This window comes from Apteryx rowi, unplaced genomic scaffold (genome assembly GCF_003343035.1).
Source record: "Apteryx rowi isolate R43461 unplaced genomic scaffold, aptRow1 scaffold_151, whole genome shotgun sequence".
NCBI classification, from domain to species: domain Eukaryota; kingdom Metazoa; phylum Chordata; class Aves; order Apterygiformes; family Apterygidae; genus Apteryx; species Apteryx rowi.
The window spans coordinates 1,504,825-1,530,142 of NW_020447764.1; the positions used below are offsets into that span (position 1 = coordinate 1,504,825).

At 40.4% G+C, this 25,318-nt stretch overlaps 1 protein-coding gene across 1 annotated transcript in view; it reads left to right on the forward strand.

Moving 5' to 3' along the window:
* The first annotated feature begins 12,533 nt into the window (after positions 1-12,533).
* Positions 12,534-25,318, forward strand: part of RELN (reelin) — a 277,854-nt gene continuing 265,069 nt past the window's right edge. Inside the window, exon 1 of the mRNA XM_026059038.1 lies at positions 12,534-12,828. Within this exon, the coding sequence (XP_025914823.1) occupies positions 12,534-12,828 (295 nt within the window). The remainder of the gene's footprint in view (positions 12,829-25,318) is intronic.

Below are 25,318 nucleotides of genomic sequence, written 5' to 3' on the forward strand. Positions count from 1 at the left end.
GTGTATTTGGGTATGTTTAGTAGAGTAGGCATAATAATTGCATAGAATCATGTCCACAAGGGCAGTTTTGTGGATCATCCTTTTCTGTAAATGTTTGGGCCATCTTTATTAATTACAGAAAAAGTGGCACATATATTAAATAACATGACAGAAGGGAAAGAGTGATTGGTGATACTTTTGTGATATTCCTGTGAATCAAATCTATGAATTTAAAATATTTAACACATGCTAAAGATTTTGGTGTCTTATAATACTGTGCTTGACTAACAGTACCGTCTCTAATAGGAACATAGTAGCTGAATCTTTTGATGGTATTGAATTTATGACATTGAATTTAAAACTTTTGTGCTCATGTCATGAAGCTTGTTAGGTAGTGTTTAACATGTCTCCTTTTTCATTTTTATTTTTTTGAAATTCATATTCTTTATAGCCTATTAGTTCTTCTCAGTGAAAGATTTACGGCGAGAATGGGGAAAGCCTTGATCCTTTTGCAGTTATCTTCTTGATAGATAGCACTCCTTGATTTCTTTTTATGTACCTCTCAAATTAGATATTCTGCGCCTTAATCATGACGGTTTTACTTACTTTGTCTATGAAGAGTAGAGGCATTATGATTATAAACTATCGTAGAAATATTATAAGAAATTCTACCTCAGGGCTTGTCTTTGTTTGCAACTCGGCTGTTGCTCCCTGTTCAAGTCCTACCCAGAGAAAAGAGCCCCTTAATTGAATCTATTGAGGTCTTTAATTCAAAATAGCTGGCCTGGCCGGAGGCAAAGCTGCAGCGGGAGCTAGTGTTACTCGGTAGCTCCCATTCCCTATGAGGCTTGGACGTGGGGTTACCTCCCCTAGAGCCAGTCTGCCGTCATGCCAATGATGCAAGCTGTCACCCAGGTGCCAAAAGTGCTCTGCGGGTGGAAATTAAACACCTGCAATCAGGAGAGCAAATCAAGGACCCCCTCACAGTCCTCCTGGGTGCCCAAGCATGGTGGGGACAGAGGGAGGACAAAAACCCCAGGGCTCTGCTTTGGGCAAGATGAATAACCCGGCCCCTCCCTGGCCTATTTTTGCTTTCTGCATTACCCAGTTCAAACTCTTCCAAACAGTGCCCTCTAAAATCTTAAAAACATTAACCTTGCTAACTTTTACACGTCTACCACAGTTGCTGCAGTAGATACTTAAACTTGCCTTTACTCCTGTGATTAGATCCCCTCCATAGCAATGCCCACCGTGTTAAAGTGGTCCTGTGTGTGTTTATTGCTTCTGTTGCTTTCTTCTTTTTCTTTAGTACTATTTTCACCAGCATAGTAAGACATCGTAGACCAATACACTGAATAAATGTTCTCCGCATTGCTGTGATGCAGTTGCCTTCTCTGCAAGCTTATGCTTGGAAATAAATGTATTTTTCCCTGAAGCGAGTTTATGTGGACATGTTTTTTATAAGGCATTCTCATTACACTGTCTGTCTCCCCTCCCTTTTGAATCTATTGGCTAACTTCAGTCAAACTTAACATAGGCATAGAGGTCTCTCTACAAGCTCCATGGAAATTGGTAACTAGTAGAGGCAAAAGACCCAGATTAATGCCTCCACTGAAATTAAAGACTGCTATATAAGCTCAGTTATTTATTAGTTCCAAGAAAACTCATACAGGTGAGGGACCTTGCAAACACCCCAGTCCCAGGAAATGCATCAAAAAGGATCCATACCTTACTGACACTAGAGATTTTAGCAATGATGCACTGATCCAGAGGAAAACAGACTTTATTAGTTCTTTTATTCACAGAAATATTTAAAATTATATCTGAAAAATTTGTTAAGTATATTAAATCAGGTTTTTTTGCATAGGGGCTCTCATGGTATGTTCATGCTTATCTGTTTTATGCAGTTAAACAGTAAGTTGCAAAATCAAAATAGAGCACCACAGGGAGAAGCAAATTTATAAGAAAAAGCATTGCGTTGTTTTTAGGTAAAAGCTTGAAAATAGAAGAAGCCACTGAGGAAGCTTTCACATCTCCAGCGGTTGGGGTGGACAGAAGGCCAGCACCGCCTAAAGAGGGAAAGCAGTGGTGGCACTGAAGGGTACACGGTCAGAGAATGAGGGCAGGGAAGAGGTTAGTGGACAAAGTGGGCATTTTCCGGTGGGGCTGATGGAAAGAGTAGGTTGTCTACAGAGCGGTTGGAGAACGGCTTGTGGTGAAGTGTCCCTAGTGACGAGTTTTACATTTCTAGCCATGTCTGTGAAAAAAGTTGTCATCCGGGAGACAGAGCTGATTCTCATCTGCTGATGGTCTGGTGACCATCAAAAAGTCGGTGTTTTTTAAGCCTGAAGCTGATCTAGTCCCTAAAGGTTTTCTTCAGCTCCCTGATTAAAGAGGGATTGTCTGTATAAGGTAGACTCTGGAGACCGTAGAGAGAGGATGGTCATGAAATAATCATCATGACAGGGGCTGAATAAAGTCTCAGAAAAAAGTAGAAAGAAGGTAATAACATAAACACGCCAGAGGGCTACTCGGGCAGATCTGCAGGCAGGTGCAAGAGGAGCCGCGAGCGGCTGAGAGCCTCGTGGTGCGCACTGCGGCCAGAGACAGACCCCGGGGCCATGGCAGATACGGCACTCGAGGCACAGCGCAATGGGACGGAGGAGAACCTGAAGTGATAAATAGACTATTTCTTTGCCTTTGTGGGAATTTTTATTTTCATTAGGAAAATGAAATTAAACTTGTTTGTATTGCATCCTAAATTATGTGCTGTGCTCCACCTTGGTTAGTGCATTTAAATACTAGGTGATTTATCTCTATATTTTCATTTTTCTTCCGTGGGTATTTTGTGGACTTTTAATGTAGCAGGACATAAAGCCCTCTGAGATCTTCAAATTAGAAAAGCTCTATTGAAGTACAGGGTACATTTTTTTTTACACAAAACGATTTGTTTGTGATTATAATTGATGATATGCTTATGAATCCCTCAAGTTAAATAAAGGGATTCAGGTAAACAAAGTACGTTGTCTTGCTGATACACCTTGTTGAGATAAAACGAATAAAACATATCTGCAAAGTAATTTATTTGAATTAGTTTTACAAGAAGAAATACTTTTCCTGGAATGGCAATATTTAAATTTTATATATCATCCTGGGATTGCTTTAATTTTAATGCTATTTAGTTTGTGTATTAAATTTGCATTTGGGTCACATTTTCTGCCAGTGGAAATGGAATTGTGACTCCAGTGTGAAATGTTATTAAAGTGGTCCTGGTGAGCGGAGAATCTGGCCTTCAACTGCGTCTTTATGAGAGCAAGCGGACTCAGGATCTAAGGCAATCGTAAGGCTGTTTTTAGGCAAAGGCAGTGATTGCACAGAAGCACTCTTGCTTAGGCAATATTTAATTCTTTCAAGTGGAATGCCGATCAAACACCACTTAACCAATTTCTCTTCTTGCAGCCAGCCTGCCCTCTGCTAACGACTGGTGTGTGATTAATTGACTGACACCAAGTCTGTTATTTACATGGCAGATACATCGTGCGTAGGCTCCAGGTGAAACTCCCAGCGTGCTGCACGCTTACCACCATATGTTCAGGAGGTTGTGAACAGAAAAAAGTAAATCTAAAGCCAGAGGAGGTATTAGGGGAAACAATGGAAAAGCTAATTACAAAGGGCTTTGAAAGCAGTCCCTGCTTTACCATTTGATGTCCCAATATTACAGATAACTAGGAAATAAGGGAAGATAATATAAAGAAAATAATAAAGGGAAGAGATACAAAACAGGCACATTCAAGTTTGCAACAAAAGAGGGAAAAAGAGTTCCTAACTCTTTCCCCCTTCTTTAGTTATTGGAAATGAGGGGAGCTGCAAAAAGGGAATGGAGGGGAAAACCATCTTGGACAATATAGAAAGTGCAGGTGGGAGCTCAAGGAGAATGGGCAAACTTTGATGGTGCCTTTTGCCTGGTGCAAACTGGTCACTTCACCCCCCCACGGTGCCTCTGCCCCAGCAGGTGGCCAGAGGGGAGGGCTGGAGGTGTCAGCCGTGGGATGAAGATGGGGCCCTGCTGGCATCCAAAAACGTGTTCCCGCGAAGCAGGGATGGCGTGGGAGGAAACCACCGCACAGAGTGACACCCTACCGTCAAACCTGGGTTTGTTTTGTTTGAAAGCCTGCTGCAAGTTACTCTAGCCCACACTAAAGTATATTTTCATCACTATTTATGTCCCTTCTGAAGTAGGCACCCTTTAGGAGGATCACAGTCGGTCTTTTGTTTTGAACAGTATCTGCTAAGAGTAATTTAGCTGCTGTTTTAATTTTAGATAAAATAGAATAAACATATACATTTAAATCTTGGCTTCACATCTGCATGCATACTAAATCAATATTTCATAGAAGAATAAATGTGACCTGTGATTCCATTAGCCCCATGTGCAGTAGGGAGCTGGGGGTCAGGACACTCCTTGGCAAATTAATCAGCTTCTGGCTGCCTGTCACAGGGAGCTGCAGGCAGCCCAGGAGCCCATTTCAGACCGGAGGCTGGAAGTGACAGCTCTAATTTCACTCCGGGGCCCGGAGGGAGCATGTCTTCACTCCAGCCTCAGAGGACCTTCCCCAACACACAGCTCAATTATTTGGACTGTAAGCTGATTAGAGGATTTGAAACCAATCATCCAAAAATGGTTGATGCAAACCTCCAAATGACACATCAACTTATTCTCAATGAGGACTGCTTGCAAAGAGGAGATACATTTCAAATTACGGTTTTAAGTGTTTAAAACTGTCTTCTGAACGTGTTTCCTAGTAAACGGGGTTAGCAGTCACCAAAGGGTTTTCAATATACCTGCGCACACTGGAGCTGCTGCTGGTGGCTGGCGTAGCTGCTGCGCAGCGCCCCAGGTGCTGCCGCCCGCCCGCCCGCCCGCCTGCCTGCCTGCCCGGCGGCGGGGCTGCGGGAGCCCCTCTTCCTCACCTGAGACCAAAGAGGAAGAGAACGTAATAAAGAGGATTATGTTGGTTCAAAGAGAGGACAACTGCAAAAAGGTGTCAAGAAGATAAGAAACTACTTATCTACTCCTTGCTTTCCTTTAAAGAAAAACTCACTAGCAAAATGCAAAAATAGAAGAATAAATGGTAATTGGAAATATATACAGAGAGCCTGCATAATTTTTATTGTTTTAGTGGCAAAAGGCTTCAATCAGGTTTGTTAATGTACAAACACAGAAAGAAGATACTATCCCTGCTCCACAGGACATTCAGTCCAATTTGAAAAGCGTTGCTTGGTGGACACAAAGCTCACCTGCAAAATACTAGAACAGCCTCTTTTGCTTAGCAGAGGTGCTCCCTCGCTCTGCTTGTAGAGCACACAGTGATCTGCACTGCCTCAAATTTTAAATGCTCATTTTACATACTGATGATGTAGTCAAAGGTTTTCAGTACACAAAAGTGCAGATGAAGTTAATGGAACTCTTGGTGCTCAAAATCTGTGAAAATTCAGATTTTAAATGTTTCTAGACAGACCCTCAAGAACTTACACCCCTGAGGTTAGCAAACAGCTTCCAGTCCCTGATTTCTCATGCCTTCGTGTACAACATGCACTGAATGTCTTCGTAACAGACCTCTCATCTTCTTGTATAGAACCATTTTTATAGAACCATTGTATTTTAGTCTGAAAATGATTATTAATTATGCCCTGAAGTCAGCTTCCGTAACCTTCTGTAAAGACAGGAATTCTCCATTCACCTCAGCAAGCTTTCGCTGTGTCTGAGTGATTTCATAATTACATTATTACAAGTCTACAGAGTCTTTATTTTACCATGTCAAGTTTACAGCAGGAAGAGGTGCAGCTTGTTGAAATTCAGGTGCCTTAGAAACATTGCAGTGTCAAATGGAACAAAAGTATGACAGCAGACATCAGTTGAGATTTTTGTTACAAAGCTGAAATTAAAACAACGCGTGGTATAGCACCATTTAAAGGTTAAAGAAACAAAGCAAAAAGACCATGGACAGTGAGACAAACCCAGCATAGCAGATGTGCTACTGTGCTAGCTCCTATACCCAGGAGTTGTCCTTTCTGTGGCAGAACCAGAATATAAAGAGTAATTAAAATACATCCAGAGAAAATTGGACTTTGTAGGTCTCTGTGCTCGTCTTCTGATCTGCACTGCAATTGAGAGGCACCTCCTAATCTGCCATGTAGGATGGAGATTTTATACTGAGGTGACATGACCTAGAATTTAGGGAATGAGGAAACAACAAAGATTCGCAACGTGAAAATCTTCTGCCATCATGCCAGGGAATTCCTCCTCTTCCTCAAATAGGGAACTGAGGAGAAGGGATTTCTTCCAAACAGGAATGCTAGGTGATCCCGGCTTCCTGCCAGTGGGTGCAGTACCAGCCATGTCTGGTACAGCAGGAGGTGTAAATTTGGAAGCCCCTAGGTAGTTTTTTTTTTCTTTATTTCACAATAAAGGCAGGAACCTTCTTTTTTCCAGGGGGGAGTGTTTTTTTTTTTTTTTTTTTTTTTGAATTTTCTCATCAGGGAGCTCCCTACTTCTTGCAGTTCTTTCTCCCATCTGAGGGAAAAAAGCAAATTCATAGTATGTGAATTCCTCATAAAACATCTTTAAAGGCCACTGTTGTTCTAAAATGGAATGAAACTTAGAAGACGATTTACTTTTACATGAGTGTAAATTTTCTGTTCCAGAGCAGTCTAAATCTACAGCTGAGGCTTGCCTGGGCCTAACCTGCTCGTTTCCATGAGGCTGCAGGCTCTCCTGGAACGCAAGGTGCTTTCCTGTGCTTCCCTGTCCTTTCATTCCCATCTCCATTTTCTTAATGATGCAATGGTTTTTATTATGTATAGTGCCTTAATAATATATTTTAGCATTTGGGGGAGGTGAAATTATGCAGAATAGAGCATAATTTTTTTTCCTAGCAATTTGAATATAATTTTGCATACAAATAACAAAAAAATGTATTTTTTCTGGGTCTAATCGCAGTATTATTATTACTTTTCCAGGATATTGCATGTTTGCCTTGATAGTTCCTGGTCTGGTAATCTTACCTATAACAGATAGTGAGTTCTTGAGTGGGTATCTCCTTATAAAAGTAATTTGTTCTATTAGCTGTCTCATTTTTTGGATTCTTATAGTGAGGAACCTTCACTTTCCAAAATAGGCTTTGATCAAATCTAGTTAGATCTTCAAATGCCAAGGCATCCCAAATGATAATTTGTGAATGGTTTTCCTTTAAAATTTTTGTTAGTGGCCTGCCCTGTGCAAACTGAACTGGAGTAACACATTGGCGCTTTCTGTTGGCAGATGGATGTGTCTTCTCATGATGTGAGACGTGGTAGGAAATGAAACTTCCCAACCACGTTTCTGAGGCAGGCTGTAGTTCAAAAAAAAAAAAAAAAAGGCTGTTGATTAAAAGCAAAGGTTGTCCATTGCTAGAAATAAGAAAAACAGCAGAAAAAAAACGCAAACAACTCTCCTCTCCAAGTAATTCATCGAGCGGAACTTATGAAGCTTGGTTCCCCGTGGCTTTGTGTCTCCGGCTGGGATTATTCCTTGTCTAATAAGGCGCAAGCTGTGAACGATGCTTTTCCTGCAGCTGGAGCACACCCGGTGTCTCATGCCCATGTGGAGTCTCTGGTGTCTACTAACATTGGTACAACAGCCTTCCCTTCCATGGGGAACGAGTACGCCTGGGCTCCTTGCTCGTGACAGTGATTTTTATGGAAGCATAACGTTTTTCAGATGTTTAGCTTTTTGTCATATTTCGATGAGATTAGCTAAAGGGTTCAAAAGTGAGAGAAGTGTTGGGGAAGCACTCTTGTAGTACTGTTATGCTTGTTTCTGCACAGAAACCAGGCTCATAAAACATAAAGTCTTCTCTTCTTGACTGCCTTCACTTAAAAGAAGCATAATAGGAGCTGAAAAACAGGCGTTCAGATTTAAAAGGAAGCTACAAAATGTGGGTAGGTAAACAAAGTAGCAGATTTCAAATGTAAATATGTTCTGATAGGATATACAGAAAGCTAAAGTAGCACAAGGAAAGACCTGTAATCTACAAATTACCTTGAAGCCATTGAATACGTTAAGAGACACATTAAGGAGGTTAATGAAAATCTGTGTCCAAAATTGTAACTTTTATAGTTGTGTGTCTCACAGGTGGACCTTAATGTAATTTGCCAATATTGCTAAATATTCTCTTGTCTGAGGAGAGTAAATAGAAGAGCAAGATCATGCTGTCAAAATGCCATGAAAATTTACCAGTTCAGATACAAAATCTACCCTCCTTGTCCTTTATCATGATGACTTATGTTAATGAAAAAACTAATAATATTTTACTCAGCTGTCAAATGGCCCTGGGCAAATGGCTGAGCGGAATTGTACGGACTGGGTGAAGAATATGGCAGAGAAACAGTTTTTTCATATAAGAAGCAAGACTGTGATCATCATAAAAAAAGAGAGAGAGGGAGAGAGAGAGAACAAGCACTTGACCATATAAAATGGCTGTATGATATATCCTGTAGTGTGATGGATATATTCAGTAATAAAAATGTGGTTATAATAATTGTCCTTTGTAGAACATTGACTGAGCTACCTGATATTTTAAGATTTACTGAGGATGTTTTTATGATACTTTTTCAAGTTTTGGAAAACCATTTCTGCAGCACTTGTGTAAATGCACAAATAATTCTACAGCCATTTGAAATATTCCTTCAGTCAATATATAGGTGAAACTTTCAAAGTGTAATTTGGTTTTAACAATATTATAACAAAAGTTAACTTCTCTGATTTTTAAAGGCTTTGCATCCTTAGAAGTAGCTAAACTGGTAAACCGGTTAACTGCAGGTGGTTACATTTGCTAATCAGATGGATAATTACTATACGTTGGTAAAGGAAGGACAGCTGCAAATGCTAAAGAAGATTGTTAGGAGTTTTTTAGCATAACAATGAACAGCAGCACCTGCCTTTCCAATATGCTTTACAATTATGTGAGTGGTATTATTTCCCTGACCCCCCCATAGCACAGAAGGATCTATGCAGTGCTCTAGCTTTAGCTGAGAAGACAGTTTTGTTTTAAATGCTTGATTGGGTTTGCTTATAACTTTCCAGTAGTCTTACCTTTCTGATCACATTTTTTAAAGGTTTGCTTTCACTAAATGGTGTGTTGGTGCTTGAAGGTTTGGCAGACAGTTTGACAGCTTTTGAAGGTTTGGCAGTATGGCTATTTTGTAATTGGTGGTTTATTTCAAGAAGATTTTTGGTTGGTGAAAGAAATTCAAACCGGTTCAGCACATGTGTAACTCATAGACTGCTCGTTGGGACCTGCAGATTTTCTCCCTTTTATGATTAGATCTTGGATATGTTTGAAGGAATTTGGTTTGCAAGCAAGAGGCTTAGTTAAGTGTAAATCACTAGAAGGGTATAGGTATGTCTTTGTTGTGCTACATATGTGGTATTTATTTCAATAGTCAGCTTATATATGTGCACATCAGTCATTTGCCATACTTCCTTAATTTAACTGCTGCCAATCTCTGCTATAGGATATCATATAGATATAGCAAGCTGGCTAGGAAGGGCTTCTTGCGGCCCCCCCTCATGCACAGCAGGTGCAAATCAAGGTCCATCAGTGCAAGCTGCTGACGAGTGGGGTGGCTGCAAAAGCTGGACTTTCCTTACCTCTCAAAACTGCTTCCGCTTGCCAGTAACTCTCCTTCGGGTCAGCTCTAGGGGAGCAGTCTGAGCCTGCTATAACCTCCAGAGTAGCTAGTCATGTTAAGAGGTAAGAAGCCTTTAAAATGATGTCATTTAGCTGCCTGCGCTTCACAGAAAAGCTGGTTCTCCAGCCTCTTTCTTTTCTACAACTTATCAATGTGGTATGATCAGTTGCAATATAGCTTCTTATGAGTAAATCCTGAGTGCTGATGAAGAGTTTCTGCTGTTCCTTGCTTACATGTAAAACCACAGTGCTGGAGCAAACTTCCTAGAGTGTCTGAGAGCCTCTTACACTCTCTTGTCCTTACAGCTTTTCCACGCTAGCATTTTCTACATCCTCTGTTTTACCTTTACAAACACAGTTCCTATCTTTACTGTCTGTAGCTCTTCAGTAACAGTTTGCAAATGGATGGACTGCTGTCTTGAGTGCACAGAAATTTTAGCAGCTAAAATTCCTCTGAGAGCCTGGGTCTTAAAACAGGGTTTAATCATTCCTTGCTACCTTAGCGCCTCTGCCTGTGAAGGCAAGAAGCCCTTGCTCACAACAGCCAGTTGTCTGCTGGTCTTACAGAGCTACATCTCTATGGACTTCATTTTTATTTTGTTTGGCTTTTATCACCTTATTAGGGTTTTTTGCCATTTTTAAATCTGCACAGATTATTGGGTCATGCACTGTCTTAACTCTCTGAACCATTCTCCAATTCCTATCGGTTCCAATCAAATCCAATTTTCCTACTTTGCAAGGGGATGAATATCTCCACAATACTGTCAGCAGCACTAGCAGGCAGTTAGGAGTTCATTTTGGGATTTCCTAGTCTTTTTATTATACCTGTTAGAAAAACAGATGTGTTGGAGCCAGCATGCGCTCTTTCATTGCAGTACATGTTGAAGAACTTCCTTTCCTTGCTACAGGTCTGCAGTCCAAGTTCAGCTTTGTAGATATAAATTTTGTTCACTTACAATTTACTTTTTGATCCTATATTTATATTTGGACACACCAGGGGTAGAAGTTTCTTCAGGCCCTCTCTAATGAAGAGTTACCAGTTTCTTTTCTTTTTTTTTTTTTTTTTCCCCTTTTCTCCTCTCTTCCTACTGTTGGACTGGCCCTAACAAACTCAGGCTGGTGGCCTTCTCTGGGGGTTTTATTTGGGCCTCGTACTGCATCTGGATATGAATGTCATTGTCCATAAGACGATATATATGAATCAAATGCAGTGATTTTTCACTTCTAGGGATATTTTTTTCTAGCACCATTACTTCTGGGGATACTGGGAGTTTTGAGTGTGGGTTGGTTTTTCTTCCGCCTATTTTCTCATGTATTTGGCATGATTTTGCTCTGCTCAGAGCACTTGTTCAAACTGTGTCCTTGGGCTGTGTTTTTTTTAATGCCTTTTCTGTCAACTCCTTTATACTTTTCTATCTGTTCTTCATAGAAACAAACACCTTCACAAAGCAGCTGCCAGCAATGCTGTTTCACATGTATATGCCTTCTTTTGGCCAATGATGTTCATCTTTGAGAATCAAGGACTGCATTGTTTTAACTGATTGTATAAAGGAACTTAACTGTTTCTTGCAAGTGTCTCAGTAGAGGACAGAATTATTGCTGTGTTTTTTGTTTTTTTTCTTCTTTCAATTATCAACAATACCATAAAATTAACAGAGGCTTTTTCTGGGGGACAGGTTTTTGTGTGTAAGAGTTTTGGGTGTTTGGGGTCTTTAGTTCTTGGTGCTGGTTAGGAGGAGTTAGGAATTTAAATACAATATGCATTCCAGGCAGCATTTTGTTGCAAGTAAACTTGATTTTGCTAGGTATCAATTACATTAAATCAAGCAGATCAGAATGCTGTACTATAATCACTCGAGGCAGGGGACCCGCAAAACTTAAAAATCTAATAATCTTGGCAATTCACTGTGGTTTTTTGTTTGGTTGTTTTTCATTTGTTTTGTTTTAGATTTTTTTTTTTTACTTGTTTGCAGGTTCAGAATAAACTTGCTGGCATGATTGATAACAAATGTACCTTCAGCTGCCTGAGTGTGAGTTCTGGGATCAGGTGTCACAAGTCTGTGTCTAAACCTGACATCTACCACCAAGCCTGTCTTGGATGGTAGTCTACTAGTAAAAAAGTTACTTCTCTTTCAGTTCCTTTACCCAGAGATTTGCTGATAAGTCTTGCTGATATTTTTAAGTAGAAAACATCAAATATACATATGTAACTATATAGCAAGTACTTAAAAATAGCATGTCCTTAGAATAGAGCAGACAGCTCAGCATCGCTGTGGTGCATCAGTTTAGTCAGTGTGAAATATTACTTGCAAGCACTTTCCCTCATGGTCTGTGTTGGTGCCAGCGTCTCAGCATGGGGTGGGAGAAGATAGCTGCTCACAGGCATGTCAGAATCGCTGCTGGTCAGCAGAAGACTGCAAGTAGCTCTTTCCTTCCCTACCTTTCATATGCACAAGGCGCAACTCTTGCTTCTCCCTTGTGGACATCGCCTTGCATAGACTGCCAGGGTTATGGTCCTGCATGGCTTTGGAGGGCTGGAGCATGAGCTCCAGGCTCAGGCTTGAGGGAGGCAATTTTTGGAGTGGAGGCCAGTCATTTGAGGAGCTCCTTGGGGTTCAGAGCAAGCTGGGATGATGCATGTTCCCTTGCTGAGAGTTGTTAATCTACAAAGCGACTTCCAGCCAGCAGGGAGCTCTGCTGGTTCTTTTGGTTATTAAACACAGCCATTGCACCTCGGGTAACCACCACATTCATTTTGGTCATCTTATGTTTTTTAAAAACATAAATAAAATCCTGTGTTATTCATCAGAGTCAGGTAGTGCTATGGGATACAGAGTGCTTGAAAAAGGGGTTGCCACTCTTGTCGGGCCTCCTATGAAGTACCTGGAGACCTTGCCACCCCATGGGAGCACACCACGGGCATCATCCGCAGCTCTGCTGAGCCAGCCCTGGTTGTGCACTCTGTCCGCTCCTCAAGCACGTTGCATGCGTGGCATGCTACTGGTCATCCAGGAGACTGCGCTTCTGAGCATTGCGCCATCCCCAGAGGCAGACGGCTGTGCCTTCAAGAAAAGCTTTGCAGATGCTAGTATGGGAGTTGCTAATACAGCCACGTGTGGTAACACAGGCTTTCAAGTGAACTCGTACTTGGCCATTCTAAGGTCAAGGCTTTGCAGGATCTGTACTTTGGTCTATATGATAAGCACAAGGTGGGGCAAGAAATGAAGCGGAGCCTCTCTGTTTCATCTACCGTTACTGCCCTCTGCTTTCTTCTTTGCCCTTGCAGCCAGATGCCTGGGCACCTTCAAGCCACAGACCCCAAAGCAATTGCACCATCAGCCCCCCAGCACAGGTGGGACTTCTGACTAGGCAGTACCATAGCCCTGAAGGGGGGACTTTATGTGATATCCTACCAGTGCTCTTACATGGTTACACTTTGGAGAGTGGTTGTGGGAGATTTGACTACTAGAATGGAATGCTGTTAAAGGACAGTGCTTTTTTTTTTTTTCTCAGAAATAAGTGGAGAATTAATATTTGAGATATTTTTCCAATTTTTTTCTCTTTTGGGATGGGGTTATTCTTGCTAAGGATAGCTGAAATGGGGGGTAGGCTGTGCCTTTGCTAATGACATACATATGTTGATGTTTTATGTATTCTAGCTTGAATGATACAGTATTTCTGATAGCCATGGTTCTGTTTCTACTTACCAATATTATGTTTATGGGATGGTAATTTCAGTTTGAGTCCATAATGAAAATGCAGGCAAAAATGTATAGAACGGTAGCTATGTATTGAATTTAGGCTGACAAACAAGAGGCAAAGAGACATGCAGGAGTTCACACATTTACAGAACCCTAACTCTGAATTGCCAGAGTCTGAGCAGTTTGAAAATGGCTATAAGTTGACAGTGTAGTTTTTAAATTGGTTCCTGTCCTTCCACAATTTCCACCAAACTTCAGCAAAGCTTGTTTTTTTTTTTTTCCCTTAATCTAAGAATTTCTCCAGGAATTTTTACTTTGTTCAGTGAGAATACCATCTCAGAAAAATGTTTATAATCAAAACAGACATCTTAGTAATGGAATCAGTATCTTATAAGTCCCAATTTCTTCTAAAAGAGGTTTAATATGTTCTAAACACCTTGTTTTCCTTTAAAACTACTGCTAAGTGACTGTAATATTTCTCATATATTGCATTTAAAATTATCGGTATTGCCAGCTATGAAGACACATTTCAGAAGTGTTTGCTCTTTACAGTGAGGGAATTTCTGGGCAGATTTTTTTTTTTTTTTTTTTGCTTTCCATAGCTGGTATTTGGAGAAGACTTACTATACTAACACACTAACACTAATACACTACAATATCTAAAATGCCTTTAGCATGCCATTTACACTCATCCAAGAGATTTCATGAAAGTATGGTATTAGTAAGCCTTCACAAGTAATCCATCGTTCCTAGGAGACTTAATCAGATTCCACATGTACTTACCCTTGGCTTAATATTGTTATTTTTGTTATTATTGTCCTTTTTCTTGTTTCATCTGTGCTGAAAGTGTTCAGAATTTCAGTTGCAGTTCACTACATTGTAATCATGGTTTTCTGCAAAATACAGCCCAGCACAAAACCTACAATCGCAATTCAGATGTGTGGCAAAATCTCTTGCTACTCATTTTATAAGGAATGTGTGAAAGTTTAATATTTCTAAGGACTGTTGAGGTAGCAGCATTAAATATTAAAACATTTAAATGTGCAGAAGCTGATTAATTCAGAATATATCAGAGCTGCTCATAAATGTTTAATATCTATATTTTGCCTGATTGGATATAACTTAAGCTATATGCTTCTTTCAGCACTGTGGCACCAGGTACTCATCTTTTATTTCTAGGAATGGTTTAAACATCGTTCCTTTTATTACAGGTTAATAGTAATGTCTGGACCTTCTGTTATTATGGTCATTGTTTCATAAAACCTTCTTCAGAATTAATCATTTAAAGTCTAACTGAGAGGAGCTCTTAATCCTTTTTAGGTATACCTTTCCTAAAAATTTAGTCAAGTTAAAATTTGCAAAAACTCAGTAGGATAAAAGTTACGGTTGTGTCTTTCTACGGTTTACCATTACGCAGTTCCTTAGAAATGCAGAAATGTCTTGAGGGAGGAGCTGAACTAAGCCAGCCCTGGAATTAGGCTAAGGTTAAACTCCCAAAGATCAGCATGGAGCTGTGTTACTTCACAATGAACAAATTATCTTCAAAAGTGCAAGAACTAGCCGTAGTATGTCTCGGGGTGGTAGAGTGCGCTTGGCAGACCTGTCGACATGTGGCTGCCGAACCCTCAATGGACTCCAAGAAAAAGCCGTGGTGGTGAGCGGTCTGAACTACTGATGGTGGGGAAAGCTTCTCCTTGAGACTTTGAAAGAGTTCAAAACTTTCTTTAAAAAAAAAAAAAAATCTCAGTATGTCTGCTTATGCCGATGGTTTTGGGTAGATTAGAATATTTTTTCTGTTTCCCCCAAAAGCTACTACCTGCAACAACGTTCCGCCTAGAAATGCGTTTTTTCCCCTGGGACTGCTACAAAGAAGAGGGAGTAACGGGCCTTATGATTTCGCTGCTTGCTTTGCAGTAGCCCCGCAAGGTCCCGGCCAGGGTCTGCGCCCCTGGGTGAGAGCAAGAACCAGGCTGGTGTAGGAGAGCCTGTTCCAGAGGACGTATGCTCTCCCAGCACTCAACAGGAAGCGCGCTTAGCACATGGCGTTAGCAACGCTATACACCATTTCATTTCCTTGCTTAACGTGCTTTAAATTATCTTCATTGCATGGAGTGCTTTATCCTGATCTCCCTGAAGTTAATGGCTAAAGCTTCACTGACTGTAATGAGGCCCAGCTGCCTGCAAATGCTGTGAATATAATAACAGGCTATAGCTGATCAATTTGCTCTAGTCCAAGGTAGAAATCTTCTTGCTTTGGTGCAGTGCTTTTCCCTTTTCAAGAGTGACTCTTTCCAACATAACGTGTAATTCTGGTCGCCTGCAAAAAGCAAACTCGAAGGTTAATGGAGACAAGAATGAGCACAAAAATGCTACAGGTTGATAGTCTTTTCTATATCCATAAATATCAGTTCCATGATGTCTTGCTTGAATTAAATCTGTAGGATTTCTTGCTACCTTACTTTCTGAGGCAGTTAGATGCAATCTTGACTCTGTGGCATGTATTTCTCCTTGCTGTCAGCTGTATGGGAATGTGAAGGAGGGAGGCTGCACATTCTCCGTATCATTACAAGGATGAGGGGCATGGTTCAAGCCCTTAGAAGTTCTCCTTGGGTGAGAGAGTGGGAATCCAAAAATCAGGGTAATTCATATAAGCTGATCTTTTGCCAGGCACTTTGGAGGGTGGTTGTATCTTGAACTCTGTGGTAAGTCCTGCAGCAAGATGCTGGTTGGCTCAGAGATGTTGCCAAATGAGAGTTCAGCTTTTGCTTTGACTTATTCTTCTGCACTTGAGTAACTGCTAGGTTCTCGCTGTTTTCAACAGGATAATATAAACAGCAAAATGAATACATTGTTCAAGCTACTTTTGCATGTGAGCTCACAGGAAAACTGTGTTTAGTCATGTTTATTTCAGTGTTGACAATTGGGAAAAATATGTCGAGGGGAAAAAGAAAAAAAAAAATGCATAGGGAGGGGTTTTTTTTATTTCTTTGACCCAAAGTATCACTGTACTCTCAGTATAGGCAAAGTGTATCTTCTCCCTCTAAGAAATGGAATAAAAGCTGTTCCAGTAGAATTTACTGCCTGTATAATGCTGCTAGATCTGTCTAGGAAAGATTTGTAATAGAAAATGCCATTCTTACAGAATTGAATATTTTCTTTGGAATACTTGGTGGTTTTTTTTCCTGATTTTTTTTTTAATTTGGAAAACTGAATAAAAATTTTTGAAAGGGTGAGCTTGACTCAAGGAAAAAAATGGATTTAAAAAAAATTCATTTAGTATATTTGGTTTTTTGTCAGCTCAAGAGTAAATTGTATTTTCCCATTTTGGCATATGGTATCACAAAGGCTGTGGTTAGGATCTTATTGCCTCTCTCTTTCAGTGGGCTGGACAGATTAACTAGGCTGTAAGGCATGCAGCGTAGCAATAGAGAGTGGGACACCCAATTCAAAATATGTGGAAAACAGTTAAGTCTAGATGTTAATAAAAACTAAACTTTTTAGCTCAGTTCACAGAATGAACAGAAATGTTCAGTTCAGCCATCTGAAATGATACTTGGGAAGATCAAAGTATTTCATTTCCACTGAAAAAAGACATAATAAGAATGTTTAATCATTTATGAATTTTTAAGTATACCAGTCTTAAAACTCCTCAGGATTTAAACTTTTCATATCTAAGATAAATGTTGAAATAGCAATAATTTGTGCAATTCTAATACTATTTTTATGCTTATTTAGTGCAAGTGCAAAGTCCAATTTTCTTGGAATTTTGGGGTAGGAGATATTGCATTTACCTCTGCTTATTCTGAGTTAATGTCATAGACAATACAAGGTAATAGATTCCTAAAACAACTTAAAAAAAATATTGCAGTGCACTCTTATTGTTTTTAATCTATGTCAAATTTTGCAAGTATAGTGTACAATGCATCCCAGCTGATGTACAGACCAAACTTCTTATATACCAGCCTCTGCTTATCATAGTTTCTGATTCTCCTTCCTCCTTCTTCCTTGAGCAAAACTGAGTAGATTAGGTAGATGTCAGAGTCATTCTTTGAATTAACAACAGAATTTCAAAGATGGAAGCAGAAGGAAATGTTGAATATGTGATTTCACAGGTTTCCGTAACAATTTTGTTATTTATATTTAATACCTTTACAGATAGCTCTTTACTATGTATCACCTGGTGTGACTTCTTTTAATGATGTCTGGCCAATCCTCTATGTTTCAGTTACTGAGTTAAAGCACACATTGAAAGTGTCCCAGAGGTTTTTGTTGACTGTTTTTCTCAAAAAAATTTTTTTGACTTATCTAAGGGTCCAACCTCGAACATCTGCAGTAAAACCAAAGAAGTCTCTTCACATAAGTAGAAAGTTTCCCTGATTTTACTCTAGGTGATACAGCTTGACAGTGGTCTTGTGGGTCAGGACTGGGTAAAAGGACAGATGTCCCTCTTCCACATTTGGGCGTGCTTTTCTTCTCACCAGTTGCTCAGAATTTCCTTTCAAAAACGGTTATCTGCTGGTGATGGCACACTGGGGTATTTTACCCTCCTCATTGTTCTGTGAGAAGGGATGTTGGGGTTTTAGATCTGTCAGGACACGTTGGTGACTCTGCCACCTTGACCCTCGTAATCCTTGAGGGGAAGCTAAAGTGATAATGATTGAGCTGCCTTTATTTTGCTCTGTAAAAGAACATCAATATTTAGCCAAGATGTGGACCAGCTAGTATGCTTGCGTTAACAGCCTTGTTAGGGGTGGTTGGTGCCTCTGGGAGCTTATTTGATAACCCAGTTTATTCAGTGGTGTAAAGAGATGCCACAAAATGGGAGAGAATGACTGGTTAGGGTCTATGGGTTTAAACTGCATTCCCACTGTTACATTGCATTTGTCCAGCTGGTGATATTTGCATCAAACCTGATTAACTTTGTCACTTTTGGGAGGTGGGGGCAGCTTTGGTCTATTTTACTCATTATAGGCTTGTTTTACTTCTAAACATTTTGCTGACAAACTGAAGAAGGCTAGAAAGATAAAAAGCTCTTCATAACTAGTGGGATTGTGCCAGAAAAAGCCATCGTGGCCCTTGGCTAGCGAGGAGACAGGTACAGGTTATTCTGGCAAAACAGTTCTTCCTGTTACTAACCATCTCATCTCCAGGAGCATGGCTGTGGCAGTCATACATCTTAGTCTGCCAGACAGCTGACTTTCCCATGCTTTCTTTTGTGCTTTTTGAGCTTTTTTTCAAACTTGCATGAAGCAATGGAAACTTTGCATGAAACAATGGAAACCTCAGCCAAGCGTTGGTCAATGTAGCAACAGAAGATGCCATGTGATATCTTCCCCGTTTGCCTCATCCGCAGAAGGCATCTTCAGGTCCTCCGCTGCCAAGGAGTGTGTTTTGCACACACCCTTCCAAACCACAAAGCCCTTAAAAATGGGGTCTGCTGTAGCCCCATTTCACCCGACTTGCTCACGCCTGTGCCTATGGCATGCCTGGTTTGAGCACCATCACTACGACGTGAGTTCGCTCCATGATTTCCTGTGTGAAGACTACCAAGAGCTACGTGGAAATGGCAGGGCTAATACACTTACCATTCTAGCCCTTGCTACCATCTTGTAGTGACATGCTGAACATTGCCAGTTCTTAGGTGCTTCTTAGTGATTGCCTCCTGCAGGATAGGGAAGACTGTGGGACACCTGGGCGTGTGACCAGGAGCTGTGGGCTTGTTGCAAACCCAGCCAGGCGGCTGGGGTATTTTTTCCACAGAGCCAGTGCCTGTTTCTGGTCTAAGAAGATATGAGTCATGGTAGGGACATGGCTGTGAATACTTATGTGTTTTGCTGAGATGTGTGGAGAAGAAGAAATTTCAGCTTGGACATGAACTGATTTGTTAAAAGACTGTTAGTTGCTTGGGGAATTTGTACTTTATTATCTGCGATAGATGTGCACAACAGGGACAAGAATCATCCTGCTCAGTATTTTTACAGAACAGAAAGTGACCACTTGGGAGTTAGTTGTGTATGTAAAGTATTTAAGAAGCAACTAAATAATAACGACCAATTCGTCCACCAAAAGTCATAGTGCTGTAGTCTATTTTCGCCGTGTATACGTGGCTTGGTTGTGTTTTTCAAAATGTTGGGCTCAGCTTTTTGTGAGAATTTAAAGGTGGCAAAGCATCTGTTATAAAGCACCTAGAAACAGGGGGCTGGAAGGGACCTCTTCCATCTTCACATCCAGTCCCTGGCCCAAGCAAAGTACAGAGAAGGCACTTTGTGGATTTTTTTCCCCCCAGAGCCCTGCCAAATGTTTCTTAATCATAGAGCAGCAGGGCTGGTGCAGGTTAACCCTCACTCTTTCTGGCTCACTAGTTGACTATTATAACAAACCAAACAAAGAACAAACTACCCACCATAAAATGATATACCTACAATCACATATTTAGGGAGGTAGACATCAATTACTTGACATGCCTAGCAAACCACGCTGTAAGGAATTATACTGTAAAGGATAAGCATATGTATTTTGTTACTGTGGTCATCTCTGCCTCTGACCTATTTAGCCATATATCCATAAAGATAAGAGAAACAGATACCACTGAGCTTTAATATTGCTCTTATTTAGAAATTTCATTTCTTAAGCACATTATTTTCATTACTTTGACCCAGTTTTCATTAAATATGTTTTTAAATGTCAAGGGACTAATGAAAATATATTTTTGACTTTTTTCAGATTTTTTTCCATGTTCTGATTTGAATTTTCAGAAATACGTATTTTCCATTCATTAGACCTGGCAATATTCATGTGCTTTACATGGTCAAAAGATTATATTAACATTTGTTACCATTCAGTCATCATTCATATGGCAAATTTCAGTACAAACACTACTGAATATTTTGTATAAACACTACTATTTATTCTCCCATATGGATCCCCATTTGTTCCATCCTGTCTACTTAAGCCAATCTCTAGGCTATTTTGTAGCATGGCCCCAATTTATAGATGGATGTGGGGGTTGTCTACTCTTTCCCCCTCCCCCCCAATAGCATTGTGCACCAACTAAACAGGGCACTGTGCTTAAGCCGAATTATTTTGTTGTATGAATCATACATACCAAATTAAATCACTTTTTTTTTAACTCTTGTGCCCTGCTACCATAATAATCGGCTTCATGCATTTTGGTCCTGCTCCTCCTGCTCATGGTTCTCGGCAGTGCTTGGTGCCTTTCGGTCTTTACTTTGCTGTACTCTTTTTCTTTACTTTTGCCCTTCTTGTGCACTCTGCGGGGAGCTGCAGCGAACCCTCCCAGACCTGTTGACCCCATGTTGGTGTCTGCTCGGGACTGGGCAAGCTGCAATGTAGGCACTGCTGGCTCTGTTGAGTAAATCTGTTGCGTGAGAAGGGATGCCGAGAGGAACAGCTCGGGTGAGGAGGACTGCTTTCTGCACACTCACATCCAGGCAGGTGAATCTCTGGTCCAGTGTTTAAAAAAAAATCTGCATCTGATGTGCAGCTGCTGTATTGTATGCCCAGCTTACAACCCACCTTGTCACCAGAGCACTGTTGTGAAGTGTTCAAAAGTGGAAGCTGCAAAATGACCCCATGCATGGCCAGTCTTGCCTGCTGCTGTTACTGCCAGTCCGTGGAGGGACGCAGGGCCCTGGATAGACAGTGATTTCTCCACCACACTTTGTCAGCTCTGTCAGGCCACGTTTTGGGTGACTGTCCCTTTCATCATCTTAGGGGAGAACAATCTTATTCTGATTCCTCAGCTACAACGACGACTTATTTAAGGTCTCCTTTTACTGTACATAGTTCATTCAGTAATCCTGCTAAGCTCTGTCTTCGTAAGAAAGATGAAAGCAAATAAAGATAAATGGTGTCAGAAACTTTGTTTGGATTTCACTCTTGTTCACGATCTAAACTATCTAGCTGTGTGCCAGCTTTCACTTGAATTATTTCACACAAGGCCTCTGCTGAGAGGAGTGATGAAGGAGGCTGCTGGGGAAGGACTGTCATTTCTATGACTTGATGTCTGAATTTAGGCTTGGTCAAAGTGATCACAGTAGGGGGTTTTAATAGGAAGGTAACAACACTATATAGCACACTATTCAAGGTAGTCAAATATAAGATTAACTGTGTTACAGTTAAAATGAGAGGGGAGAAGGGGATGTAACCATTAATATGTTCAGGATCTTGGGAGTGGATCTCAACTCAATCACCTCAGTGCTGAGCAGGAGCCCCCAAGAAAGCTCAGACTGAACCTTAGGAATTAAGGAAAGGAACAGAGAGAAAAACACAGCATCATTTTGCTGCTGGGTTTACAATACACTGATATGCCCTGATCTTGGGTGTTAGGGGCAGATCTGGTTGCCTCAGCTTGGAAAACTCAGTGACACTAGATGATGAGAGATGGGGAACACCTCCCTATGTAATGGGAAAATAAAGTAAGATTCCTCAACTCGTCTCCCTCAGTGATGTCTTTTTCCATGAAAGATGTCCATAAATGTTGAATACTATTGAGAAAGCGAAAACATTTTCACTGAAAATGCAAGAATTTATAGAACCAAGGATTTAAAAAATAAGGGAAAACATCTTCACACAATATATAATTTAAACCATGGAACTCCTTGCTACCTGAAGCTGTGAAAGTATACATACAGTCATTTAAATGGACAGTTTAATGGTTCATTGGCGACTGTTATATGTCACAGTTGACCATACCTAAGGACAGGAGTGTATTGTGAGGGGATGCGGGACTCAGGCTCTACATGCTCTACGTGTTTCTTGCATTCCTCCCAAAGCATCTACAGCTGGTCGGCATCAGGACTTCCAGGCTAGAACAGACTCTTGGCCAGCTCAGTGGGTACAATTCAGTTGCCTAAATATAAGCATGTCGCGCCATTTGAGATACCATAGGGCTTCCTGCCTGTCCCCTGCCTGCCAGTCTGCAAGAGCAGGAGTTTGCCATATGGCCTGTGTTATATTTGCTACTTTCCTGTGTATTCCTCAGAGTGCCAATCACCACCCTGAATTTTATATTTCAGACCAACCAAAGAGGTTCTGGAAATTCAGGACTTCTTCTTTGTAGAACATTTTCGGGAAATTAAGTGTTAAAAACACTTGAAACTAGTCAACACAAGTTTGTGTGTTGCATTTGCATTGTGTGAAGTATTTGCAATCATTGTTGCATTTGCACCGATACCAGAAAATAGATATTAAATTTTATAATACACCAAAATAATTTTGTAATGCATCATGACTTGGATAAACATTATTTATGTACTTTGAGAGTGAAAAGCAGGCCTTAAATGGGCTGTATTTAAGGTCCCGATATGCTTCTAGGCCAAATTGAAAGTCTGAAAGAGAGGAAGAAGCTGACCTGTTTTATTTTTTTAAATCTAAAAGAATAAAATTGGGAGATACAAGCTACAGACAATTTTTTTTGGGATGTCTAGGAAAAGATAGAGCTTTTGTCTTAGGTTTATTTAGGGCTATATTTTGTATTACAGATTAGTAGTTATGAAAGAACACTGCATGTGCTTATTTTAATTTGAAAATGTCTCCTTATTCTCTGGTATCATTAGAACTCACACACTTCTCTATATTTGCTTATCATAATTCATGCGTCTATAAGAGGATTTGTATTCTTTTAGCCTGAGGTAAACATGTTCAACAGCCCGGTTTTAGCTGGTGTGCATTCTTAGCTAAAATGAAGACAAAAATTCTTGCAAACATTTAGATACTACTGAATTATAATAAATTCCCAGCAGATAAGTGTAGTTGCTCTCTTCCAAGCAAGCCTTCATTTTATTTTTTAATGCCATTGTTAGTTTTGTAGTGAGTAGGTGTTTGTCTTTTGAGGACAGTAGAATAAAGGGATTTTCCAAATTCTTCTGAAAATCTGAGTGCTGCAGTCTTATTCAAACCTTCTAAATAATTCATTCAGCCAACAATATGAAATTTTCATGTATGGGTATCAAACAGGCAACCTGGCGTAAACTCGAAAGGCATGAAAAATAAGGTTAGCCTTAAAAACGGAGGTCAGTATTCTTGGCTTAGAGTAATAAAAATGTAATCACAACACCATTTAATCTGTTTTTATGAAAAATCTTGTGCTGGCATGTTTCATAGAATCATGACAAAATGTGAATTCAAAACTTAACAGGAGATTGGTGGTTGCCAAATAAGACCACAAAATTATTCCAGGATAGGTTAAGTGTTTCTTATGCACAAGGTGTTACCACCTCCAGCAGATTAATCTTGATTAAGATATTTGTTTTATGCCTACACGAAATGCACCATCAGCGTCACAGGGAGCCCGTTGTTCCCCTGCGGACGTCGCTGAGTGTCTGTCGCAGCGTCGGTGAGGAAACATCCTCCTGCTCCCACAGGCCCACGGGAAAACTAGTTTTAGGTTGAAACTTGGAAAGGCTTCAGGACAGGAGAATATATTTAATATGAAGCGTGATTCTTTTTTAAAAAAAACATCCAGCAGTTTTCAAAATCAAAGGGAAACAGCATTTCAATGCTGTTGGCTCCCACCCAGCAGCGGCTTGCACAGGGCAGGCTCGCGCAGGTAGCCCAGACACAGGTGATTTTTCTAAAGACACCATAAGTCACATTCAGCAGTGTTTGGAGCTGAAGACGGCCTTTCCACTGGCTCCCAGGGCCTTTGGGTAAGAGAAATAACATGCTCCAGTTGCCAAAAAATGCTTCTCAATTATTTGAGTCTAAACATTTATATATACTCCTAAGGCTTATGCTGCCAGCTATCATGTTATGCTGCTAACTCTTAGATTAACAATATTTTATTGCGTAGAGGTGCTTTCTAACAAATAACATGGCTGGCTTTGCGTTTCAGGAACTAAAACTATAAATGGCTAACCTCATTAACCCTTACAGCAAGTAGTATTTAGATGATTGTTGTTGTTTTGGCTATAGTATGAATGTAATTCAGTGGTTGAATTTTGACATGGCAGATGCCCATGAGGGAGAAATTGTAGATGTTTGGGTACAAAGACATTAAGATCACAGGACTACATTAATTGTCAGTGTCCAATTTGGGAAACTTAAGACCTGATTCTTTGTGTTTCTTATATTGCACTTAATAGCTTTGAAGTACAGCTGTCGTTTACTTTGTGGATCCTCTGAGGGGACTATAACTTCTGAAAACAAAATCTCATTTGTGTACCCCAGCACCCCAATGAGATTTCCCATTGACCAACTTCTGCTAGATACCGGTTTAGAGAGATAGCTGATGCACATTTTTGTGAAATGGATTTTGTTTCTTATCCAGAGTACTGTTTTTATTCTTTAAACTTCATTTATGCTGTTCAGGGCTCCACGTGTTATTAAACAGTTACAAACGTTTGCTGATACCCTTTGGAGCTTCTCAGTACTACAGCAGCACTTGCTAAGTTGCTAAGCATTGATGATATATTTGGCAAAGCACAAGAAAGGAGATGAAGACAGTCATTGTGTCTCATGTCCTTGAGTGAGCTCTGCAAAAGTAGTGAGACGCTTAGCTCCTACTTAGGCTCCTAAACTCCCCCTGATGTCAATAATAGTGGACATCTAAATAGAAGTGCGATAATTAACTTTCTCTGTGTATGTGGCTCTTAGGGTGGGATTCATCTCACTTTAGACATCTTCAGTGTTGACATTTATTGCTGAGCTTTATAGTCTTGGCTCCCTTTAAAGTCAGTGGAGGGAAACAGGCATTTCTAGAGTGTGATTCATCTGGCCTGTTTTAGACATTCACATTAGGGTGAGATTTACAGACTAAATGGGGTGGCATAAATAGATATGATGTTCTCAGGGGCTTTATATAGTAGTAGCACATATTCTCTGGGCCACTGAGTGAAACCTTGGCCTCCTCCTTACAAGACGGCTGCCCCGACCATGGGAATAGAG